General features: G+C 48.1%; 1 protein-coding gene across 1 annotated transcript in view; it reads right to left on the bottom strand.

The window, feature by feature from the left end:
• Positions 1-6,821: 6,821 nt before the first annotated feature.
• NWD1 (NACHT and WD repeat domain containing 1) overlaps positions 6,822-10,989 on the bottom strand; it is a 337,845-nt gene continuing 333,677 nt past the window's right edge. Inside the window, exon 19 of the mRNA XM_069649205.1 lies at positions 6,822-7,286. Coding sequence (XP_069505306.1) covers positions 6,997-7,286 — 290 coding nt within the window. The 3' untranslated portion in view covers positions 6,822-6,996. The remainder of the gene's footprint in view (positions 7,287-10,989) is intronic.

Below are 10,989 nucleotides of genomic sequence, written 5' to 3'. Positions count from 1 at the left end.
TTCCAGTCCAAAAAGACCGCGGATGCCTAAAGAGATTGTGGGTATGTATGAACCTAAGTTGGATGTATTAGATTGGCTTGGTATGTTTGAATATAATCATGGGCTCGAGGATTTCTCAGAGAATCAGTTGATCCCCTGGTTATTCTCTAGGCTCCCCCCTGTTGCATCTGATGTGGTAATGGAGTTGGGGTAGGTGGATAGGATGGATTATGAATGTGTAAAGCTAGCTTTAATAGCTAGATTTGGGAAGACTCCTTCCCAGTACCTTAAGAGGATTAGGACGCTCAAAAAGCATGATAGTACCCCTTGGGCTACTTGGGTGAATGAGTGTTTGAAGAACTTGGAGGGATGGATTAAGGGTTATAGGGTTAACACTTATGAAGGAATGAGAAATCTTGTTATGATGGAGTCTATCTATGATGCCTGCTCTCCTGAGCCCAGACAGGACTAGGTTGATTCAAAAGAATTAGATTCTAAGAAACTAGCTAGGGCTGCTGACTTGTGGGTTGCCAACTGGGCTACTCACAAGGATTCAGGAGTAACTCAAAAAAAGGATGAGGGAAAGCAGCCAAAGAAAGACAACAAAGAGAATTCAAATAATTCCAATTTCAAAGAGGGCCACAAACAAAATCCTAAGGGTAAGCCACAAGGGAAACCTAATCAGGCTAGTGTATGTTCTGGTCCCAGACCAGAAGGGAGTCAAAACAAGCCACCATTCATAAAGACATTTGGAAAATGTTATGTTTGTGGCTCAACTGATTGTGTGAAAGGGAATCCCAGATGTAAGGGTAAACCTTCAGGGGTCCACACTGTCTCCTTAGCCTTCACTCCAGAGGAGGAAGTACATATGGTCAGTGGAAACTTTCATTTACTAGCTGATGATCCCATTGGAGTCTCAACTAGTGTATCTTTACTACCTCTAGGGTTGTGGGAACAACCGAATTTAGATGTGTATAATTCTATCGATCCCAATACTAAAGAGTATTATAAAGACAGTGTCCTAGTCAATGGTCAGGAGACTCCTGCCATTAGAGACATTAGAGACACTGGGGCCAGCATAATTGTGGTGGACAAATCTTTTTTCAAGTTGGAGGATGTTGCTAAGGCACCCAAACGCCTCACCAAGTTAGCAGGAGGGCCTTTGCAGATTCTTCCCCAATTACCAGCTGTCATCCAGCGCAATGAAATAACTGTCAGGATACCTCTGAGTGTACAATCTGAAGTACCAGGAAGGGTGCTGTTGGGCAACGATCCGAAAGACCTGGGTGTAGTTTCAAGTACTCCCAGACCTCCTAGTAAGAGATTACAGGAGCTTACCAGACCTGCAAGGGAGAGGACCTTGAGGGGCTCTCCTGAGGAGATCATAGAAAAAGAAATCACTCATACTCCACTGGAGTTACTAACTGCTATTTCAAAGCAACCAGAAGCAAAGGGGAACCCCAAGACTTCCAAGAAGAAACCAGCAGAAAGCACTCCAGTGCTGCCAACCAGGAGATCTCCTACGTTAGTAAAAATCACCTCCCGCTGAGGCTGAGAGTGAGGTACAACCGTGTGTGGTTGAACTGGAACCTGAAGATTCAGATCTAGTAGGAGGCCAGGTACTCTTGGGAGATCTGGCCCCTGTGGACCATCCTGAGCTGCAGTCGTTACTGGCAGAAGGGGGACCCCAAAGGGCAAACTTCAGTAAGGGACAAAGAGAATGTCCAACTCTGGAAGGTCTTCGCCACCAGGCAGCTTCTCAGCTTGAAGGGCAAGAGCCTGGGAAGTATAGGTTACACTGGGAAGATGGCCTCTTCTATAGTGAACCAACCGAGTCACTCCCTGGGGACTACAAAAGACTTGTAGTGCCCCAAGCAAACCGACTCCAATTCTTGCGACTAGCCCATGAGATACCTTTGGCTGGTCACTTGAGCTTCAAGAAGACCAAGGAAAGGCTGTCTCTCTCTACTTTTATTGGCCTAAAATAGGGGCTGAAGTAGTTAAGTATTGGAAGAGTTGCCACACTTGCCAAACCTCTGAGAAGAGTGGCTCCAAGCACATGGCACCCCTAGTGCCTCTCGCTGTGGTGGGAGTACCATTTGAGAAGTAGGAATCAACATTGTTGGTCCCCTTGACCCTCCAACTTCCTCAGGCAACAGGTTTATACTTGTTGTAGTAGACCATGCTACTAGGTTCCCTGAAGCAATTCCTATGAGGACTGTTACAGCCCCGGCTGTGGCTAAGGCTCTCCTTGGTATTTTTACCAGGGTTGGGTTTCCTAAGGAGGTAATATCCGACAGGGGGTCAAATTCTATTTCCCACTACATGAAGGCCATGTGGAAAAACTGTGGCGTTACCTACATGTTATCAACAGCATACCACCCTCAGACAAATGGATTGGTAGAAATGTTTAACAGAACCATGAAGAGCATGATAAGAGCTTTAGAAGACCCTCTTAAGAAAAAGTGGGATCTTTTACTGCCATGCCTTCTCTTTGCATATAGAGAAGTCCCTCAGGAGGGAGTGGGTTGCAGTCCCTTTGAACTTCTATATGCCCATCCGGTCAGAGGTCCATTGGCCCTGATCAAGGAGGGGTTGGAGAGTGCTCCTTCCCCCATGCCAGTCAGAGTCACTGACTATGTGATAGGACTCCAGAGGAGAATATCACACATGATGGCTGAGGCAAATTATAACTTGAAAGCAGGTCAGGCTCTGGTCAAGCATTGGCATGACCAGAAGGCCAACATGGTTGAGTTCGCTCAAGACCAGCTAGTTCTTGTTATAGTCCCAACAAGGCAGAGGGCCTTGTAGGACAAATGGATGGGACCCTTCAAGGTTGTGGGAAAACTTGGAGAGGTGAACTATCTGGTGGACTTAGGCAATTCTAAGGAGGCTCCTAGAGTCTTTCACATCAACCGTCTAAAAGCTTATGTCTCGAGACCAGAACTGGGAGTGTTGCTTCTAGCTTCAGCTCAAGAGGAGGAGGAGAGTGAACCTCTACATGGCCTCCTCAGAGGCAAGCCTCTAGATGAGAAAATAGAAGGAGTTAATTTCTCTTATAATCTGACACCTGAGCAACAGGAGGAGGAGTGCAACGTTTTGTTGAATAACTTTGCCCCCCTGTTCTCTCTAGCACCCGGTTTGACCCCTTGGGGCCAACGTGATATCCAAACTGGTGACTGTTTACCTGTCAAAAGCAGGGGCTACAGGATGTCAGAAAATGTAAGAACCCACGTCAAAGGAGAGGTCAACAAGATGCTTGATCTCAGGGTAATAGAGCCCTCTACTAGTCCATGGTCTAGCCCAGTTGTGTTAGTACCAAAGGCAGGATCCAAGGAGTTGAGATTCTGTGTGGGCTATAGAACTCTAAATGCAGTCACTAAGACTGATGCCCACCCTTTGCCAAGGACAGATGAGCTGGTGGATAGACTTGGCTCAGCCAAGTTCCTCATCACATTTGATCTCACGTCAGGCTATTGACAAATAGCCCTCACTGACCATGCCAAGGAGAAAACTGCATTCTCCACCCAAGTTGGCTTATACCAGTTTAAGGTTATGCCTTTTGGATTAAAGAATGCACCTGCTACATTCCAAAGGATGGTTAATCAGGTTCTGAATGGGATGGAGGACTTCTGCATGGCATACTTGGATGACATTGCAGTGTTCAGCCCTACTTGGAAAGAACATGTTGACCACCTAGGATATGTTTTGCAGGCTCTGCAACAGGCCCATATCACCATAAAGGCAAGCAAATGTCAAATTGGTCAGAGCAAAGGGTCTACCTTGGGCATGAGGTAGGAGGTGGTGAAATAAGGCCTTTGCTCAGCAAGATTGAAGCTGTTCAAAATTGGACAACCCCTTCTACTCAAACCCAGGTGAGAGCCTTCCTAGGCCTCACGGGGTATTACAGGAATTTCATTGAGAACTATGGGTCCATAGCTTCTCCACTGAATGTAATCTCCTCTCCAAAATTCCATAAAAAGGTCAAATGGAATCAGGAGTGCAATCAGGCCTTTAAAAGCCTGAAGAAAGCCCTTTGTAAAGCTCCAGTTCTCAGAGCTCCTGACTACCACCAACCCTTCATTGTACAGACAGATGCTTCCAATATATGTATAGGTGTAGTACTCAGTCAACTGGATGAGAAAGGTAGGGAGCACCCCATTTGCTTCATCAGTAGGAAACTGAAGGAACCTGAAACAAGGTGGGCATCTATTGAGAGAGAATGCCTCCTCAGTGCAGTGACACGGGGCGTCATAGCGACCCCAAAACATAGACTCCATACCCTGGGACTGACTACTGTCTCCCAGGGCCTGTAAAGTCCCCATTGACTTTACTAGTCAATTTTTGTGAACTAAACCTGTACAACCCATCTTACTATGGAGGTACTGGAAGGGGTTAATAGTTTTTCCCCTACGTTCCTTTTAGAGACTGTACCCTACAGTACCTCTCTAAAAAGTTTCTGACTGGTGGCAGCGGTTACTACCAAAAATATTCGACCGCAAATATTTCTCTATGGGATTTTCCAATTGTTCGAGGCTACCACTTTTTCTGACAGTCTCTAACATACCGCCGGTGCATATTAATATTAACTTTGCTCCGGTAGGTTTTATTTGCCAGAACTTTGATATAACTTCTTTTTCGTGTCTTTCTCTACAATCCTAACCCAGGTCGGGGATCCTTTGTTCGTCCTTTTGGCGGGCTTCTGACAAGAAGCCCTCCTTTCGGCGCCACTGAGTCTGGGGTGGGTCCTTTATGTGGGAGGGGGAGTAGGAACCCTAGACAGGGTTGCCTCAGCAACTCATGTCACACTCTATCCTGATAGGCTGGAGGGTCTCCCGCCACTGTGTGAGTGACAACTAGACTGTATGAATGGGTCTCTTTCTGCATAAAAGCAGGGTCCTGAGGACTGGAAGGGCAAGACGTCGCCACTAGAACTACGGAACCGAAGAGGAGTGAAGCCAAAGACACCTGCAACGACTACCACCACCGGTGAAGCCCCGCTGCAGCGTCTCACCACTTTTCTCCACACGACGAGAGGAGATCTTCATCTGCAAGAGCCTTCTTCCCTTGAGCTGGTGGGGCCAACCAGTTTGCACATCGCCTTCCCGAACCTGCTGCGGTCGAATCGCTAGTTCCCCGCACTTGGAGACCGGATAGCCACGCAGCTATTGACCCGGACCGCGATTAAAGGAGTGTACCTTTTAAACTTCGTTTGGCAGCACCGTGGTTGGTTTCTTCCCTGAGTAGTGCAGTACCTCGAACCTTCCTCCACGATGAGAGTCTCTCTTCCTCTGCTGGATCCCCCGAACTGCAGGAACTACCAGGAACAACCGCCACCGCAGGAGCCACTTCTTCATTTCCAAGGTACATTGTTCCTCCAGACCGCCCTTTCTTCGCAGTAGTGCTAAAGGTGTTTTAAATCCTTTACCTACCTGTTGGGTTGGCCGCCCCCTCTCTTAACATTGTCTGTTTGCTTTCTGCATCTACCTTTTCAACATCGTTAACCAAAGACTTGACTGCAGCTACAAGAACATTTTGCTCCTGGGCCCTTGCCCTGTACCACTAACTCTGGCACAGGCCTACTGACATTTGTTAAACCTGCCTTCTCGAGATTGATTCCCAATTTGAACTGTGTGGTGCAACCCTTTCTTGTAACTACCCTTTCTTTCCCACTGCATAAGAACCTATTTCTAGATAACTTTTGTTTTTCCTCCCTTGTGAGAAATTGTTAGATCCCTTGTGTATAGTTGTCACTGTGCCGTTTTGCTCAGTTTTCACTCTAGTTCACTTGGTCTACAATTTATATGGGGAGTGTGTATATTTTTCTATTTGACTTAATTTAACTTGCTTGATACCTGTGATACATGTACTTTCTTAGAAGTGTGTAAAATAAATATATATATACTTTTTAACTACAAAGCTTTGGTCAGTGTTTCCTTGTGCCATAGTACAGTAGGCCTATTGTGTAAACCCTGAATACTGCTTATCTCCCTCTTGAGATAAGTCTGACTGCTCAGCCACAGCTACCAACTAAATCTTTGTGGTACAGACTGATACGAAAGGGGATTTATTGCTCTCACCTGTGGTCTTAATCTGCTGTAGTGCTCCCTACGGGAACTGCACAGGATTCTGCCTAACACATATCTACATGCATTGTTTCACCATGGCACTGTTGAAAGCTCAACGTGTGCCTATACACACTTTGCGCACAAGCCTAGGGTTTTGGTAACCATGGCATAAATTAGAAAAACCAAAAATGTGAGTTTCTTTTGCTTGCTTGTCAGAGAGCTTTTGCAAACTTGGCAAATTCGGATTTCTAATATAAACACCTCCAAAATGTAGTTGGGGGCCTAAGCGCAGGGGCTGTGACACGTGTTTCTTTGGCATGGCTTCAACAGCCATAGGCTCACCATGCAGTGAGTAATTTCCAGGCATACACCCCTTGTGCTGAGAACACCACCTCTCCAGCTATTTCTTCTCTTGGCGCAGCGCCCCATAGACCACAGTTGAGTCACACAATAAATGCGGTCTAATTGTACACAAAGCTCCTCTAACGTTTCCTTCTCATGACTTTCTGTGCATCTTACCTACCCCTCGCCCTCATCCCAACGGTCTACCCAACTTTGCTTCCCCATACCTCTCCTGAATGTTCTATCATACTCACCCATTGCCTCTCTGACAGGCAAAGCGCTTCAAAGCCATACACTATGGAAGGAGGTGCCAAACAAATGCAAGATAACATCTAATCCACCTGATTTCCTTGTGAAATGGTATTCATTACATGTTTATTTTTAAAGAGGCGCAGACCTGAGATGTGGAAATAAAGCACATGGCAACACAGATTGCAACGGTTTACACTTTAATTGATGGGTCCCATTTCATTATATATTTAGAGCTTAAAAAGTGGCAAATAATGTATCCAACATAATGTTCGCATTTTCAGCCTTATCAGTAAACGCTGTACGATCAACCAGTAGCTTCGATTCTGCAGGACAAAATGTCGGGCTGTCCTCCATTTTACACAATCATGCACGTCTGCGATGTCTTCCAGCCCTGGTTACAGTTTCGTTTTTTCTCTCCAGCTTTTGAGTCTGTGGAGAAGTTCTTGAGACGGTCCGCTGTCTTTGACTTCACTGTGCAGGTGGCTCGGATATTCTGGAGGGGGTTGTGCTTAGGGCTGATGGTTTGGGGGCTGCGGAACCTTTCTCTGATCACATAGCCCAGCCTTGTGGTCGCAATAAAACCCCCGGGCGTCGCGACTATTCGACTGACGCTCGCGTACACGTACTGAACAGCAAGCAAAGCTCCTGAAGAGAGAAAACAGAATTGAAAATAGTTTAACGTTTGCCGGTTCTGGGCCTCCAAATATGTGCAACTTGGCACCACATAAGTTTAGATGGCCAGTTAGAGACAACTCCTTTGTATATGGCTACCAGTGATGATTCGTGGCATGTGATTAGATGATTGTTGCTTGTTCTCAGAGGCCCTTCATACTTTTAAAATCAATTTAAAATGCACTGTACCAGGGGAGTTGCTAGGTCTGGAAAAGACCCGGGGCTACGCTGATGTCGGAACTGTTGGGACTGGGGGCTAGCTAGTCTTTTGGCTGTAGCTCCTGAGATTCTATCCGGGGCTACAACCAAAAGATCAGGGGCTATAGCCCCCTTAGCCCCCCCTAGCAACGCCCCTGCACTGTACACTTAAATACTTTTCAACAGTTCCAGCTCTCAGATTTGGTTATCTCCGCTTTCAATTATTTATGGCACATCCTCGGATATATTATAGGGCGTGAGGGCGTTTAACAAGGTCGCTGGGCCCCATAACTCACAGTCCAGCCTGAGGGCATGTTCTATAAAGCTATTATGTCCCAATGAAAATATAAATATAACATTTTAAAACATCTGCCTGGAGTGGTTGCCAAGAACTGGCTACTTCCCAGCAACCACATCCAAATGTAATGAGGAGGAAGTGGTATGGCTTAATTGGCAGCTGGGCCACGTCTGCCTAGTGAGGCTTAGCGAAGGCTGCAGGCAACATGGTGGTGGGTTGTCACCCCCCTAATGAGGTAAGTAGTGGGGGGGGGCGGTTGATTCAACATGCCTAGGGGTGTCAGTGCGGTGCTCCAGTGAAGAGGCAGGGCCGTGCTGATAACTGTGGCTGCATGGCCCTCAGTGCAGCGCTCCCTTCTCATCACATGAGTGCGGCGCTGGCAGCATGCCTGTCAGTGGTGCGTTCCCACGATGAGGGAGCACCTAGCTGAGAGCCATGCTGTCTGCTCAGCGAGCCCAGGGGAATGGTATGGACATCGCCCATTGGATAATCTCCAGGCAATACTGAATTTCAGAGCCATACTGGCTCATATAGCCAGGCAATGGGCCAATCGTGACATCATTTAGGATATATATATCTTTCTTTCAGCATTGAGAAGCTAGAGTTCCATGGATATTCTCCCAAATATCCTGTAGCATCCCTACCCGCTCCCTTCTTTTGATATGATATGATAGTTTGTTTATATAGCGCCTATACACAATGTGTTTCAAAGCGCTTCAAGGCAAGGGAGGGAACAAGGGAACATGCAATGACATTCTTACAGGCCATGAACAGTAAGGATGTGAAATTAACTATTGTACTCGGCCTGACGACATTTCAGATAGTGCTGGGGGTGGGGGGGGGGGGGGGTGTGCGAAGGAAAAAAACAGTAATGGGAGGGTGGAGGAAACAGACGAGGTTGCTATCATATTAGGTCCAGGGACAATTCTGATAGAGTAAGTGCATAGGAGATAGGAAAAGGGAGAAGGGAAAGGAGGAGAGAACAGAGAGTAAGAAGTCAAAAAAAGTGGAGAAGCAAGAGTGGAGAGCGAATACAATTGCAGAAGTCAGTAGTAACACATAATGTTGCAAGCCAGGATACATGATGAAGATGGGAACAGCATGATTCAGGGCCACCATGAGTACAAGATGCAAAGGAAGTCCAGCATGAGAGTTGAGAAAGAGTGATGCACCGTGAATGAATGAAGTCCATAAAAGGCAAATTCAGCATTGGCCACAAGACGGTGATGGTGAAACCAGAATTTATCAGGACAGACTCCTGCACAAGTAGGCTTGAGGGGATTGAGGGGGAGCAGGGGAGAAGAATCAAGCAAAACTGGCAACACCTGTGTGCGAGAAGGGGGGGCACAAGGGAACATCATAGGGGGAGCAGAGGGGGTGGGGGTAGACTGTGGGGACAGAGCGGGTAACACATGTTGGTGCATGCTTACCTGCTGTCTGAGCAGGGGGTCAGGCCCTGGGTCCTCCTGGTCCGAACAGGAATTGCCCTTTTCTTTGTCTGCCCTTCACTGCAGACACCCGGGCGAGAGATGCCATATATCTAATAGTTAAGAGCAGGAAGGAAGAGGCAGGGCTAAGAAGGTGGGTGGTGCTTAGACCAGGTGACCTAGATCCACTTGCAGCTGCTCCCCATCTGCAAAGGAAAAGAGGCTGGAGGGCTCCTTAAGTAGGGAAACAGAGCGGCAAGCAGGAAGGCACCAGGTGGGCGGGGTGTGCTAAGTGGTGAAAAAGAGCGGCAAGCAGGAAGGCACCAGGCGGGCGGGGCTTGCTAAGTGGTGAAAAAGAGCAGCAGGCAGGAAGGCACCAGGTGGGCGCGGTTTAGCCAGGTGATCTAGATCCACTTGCACTTGCTCCCCATCTGCAAAGGAAAAGAGGCTGGAGGGCTCCTTAAGTAAGGAAACAGAGCGGCAAGCAGGAAGGCTCCAGGTGGGCGGGGCTTGCTAAGTGGTGAAAAAGAGCGACAAGCAGGAAGGCACAAGGTGGGCGGGGCTTAGGCCAGGTGACCTAGATCCACTTGCACCTGCTCCCCATCTGCAAAGGAAAAGAGGCTGGAGGGCTCCTTAAGTAGGGAAACAGAGCGGCAAGTAAGAAGGCACTGGTGGGCGGGGCTTGCTAAGTGTTGAAAAAGAGCGGCAAGCAGGAAGGCACCAGGTGGGCGGGGCTTGCTAAGTGGTGAAAAAGAGTGACAGGCATAAATGCACTAGGTGGGCGAGGCTTAGGTCAGGTGACCTAGATACATTTGCACCTGCTCCCCATCTGCCTGGAGGGCATGTCTGTATGCAGTGAGCATTATAATAAATGTGAAATATCAAGCAATCCTTGGGGTGCAATATTGGATCAGTTCTCTGTTTCAATCATCAGATATCCTGAAGGTAGGGCTTTAAGTGGGCCGGGGCCTGCCGGGGCTGGGCCCCGGCAGGCTCCGAAATGTCGTTTTGAGGCGGGGCCCTGCCGGGGCCCACTAATCTCCCCTGGCAGCCCCGGCCACTACACGAAAAGGCATTTTTTTTCTACAGCCTGAAGCTCTCGCTCGTGTGCAAGAGCTTCAGGCTTCAGAAAAAAATGCCTTTCAGCCATAATGGTGGTGCCGCACCTGCGAGGCATCCCTTTAATCAGGAGATGCACGTGGGCCGGCGCCACCATTATGGAGAAAACGTGAGGCCACTGGAAGCAGAGACCTTGCTTTCTAAATACTGAAGCTCCCGCGGATTCGCGGGAGTTTCAGTCTTTAGGAAAAAGGGCTCTGCTTCCAGTGGCCTCGCCCTTTCAGCCTTAATGGTGACGCTGCCCTTCCCCAGCTGGTGAGGGGCAGCACCACCATTAAGGCTGAATAGGCGAGGCGATGTCCCCTGCCAGGCAAGCCTATATAAAATAAATGCAGAGATCAGCAACCTCTCCCCCATAGGGGAGAGGGTGTTAATCTCTACAAAAGGCTGCCTGGCAGGGGTGCCAGTAGCCCATTGAGCCGGGGCTCGTCAAGGGGGCGTGGCCTAACGGGACATCAAGACCCCCGTTGTTAGGCCACGCCCCCTTGATGAGCCCCGGCTCGATTTGTAGTGCCACTTAAGGCACTGCCTGAAGGTGACCATTTTATTTATATAACCGTATGGACAAACATTTTTACAAGGGGTTACGATTATTACCTCTACAATGTAAAGTCTATAAATGTTGGAACTGCCA

This window comes from Ambystoma mexicanum, chromosome 1p (assembly GCF_040938575.1).
Source record: "Ambystoma mexicanum isolate Mex_15411 chromosome 1p, UKY_AmexF1_1, whole genome shotgun sequence".
Taxonomy (NCBI): domain Eukaryota; kingdom Metazoa; phylum Chordata; class Amphibia; order Caudata; family Ambystomatidae; genus Ambystoma; species Ambystoma mexicanum.
Note: the sequence above shows the minus strand (reverse complement) of the source record. Positions and strands in the feature narration are given on the sequence as shown.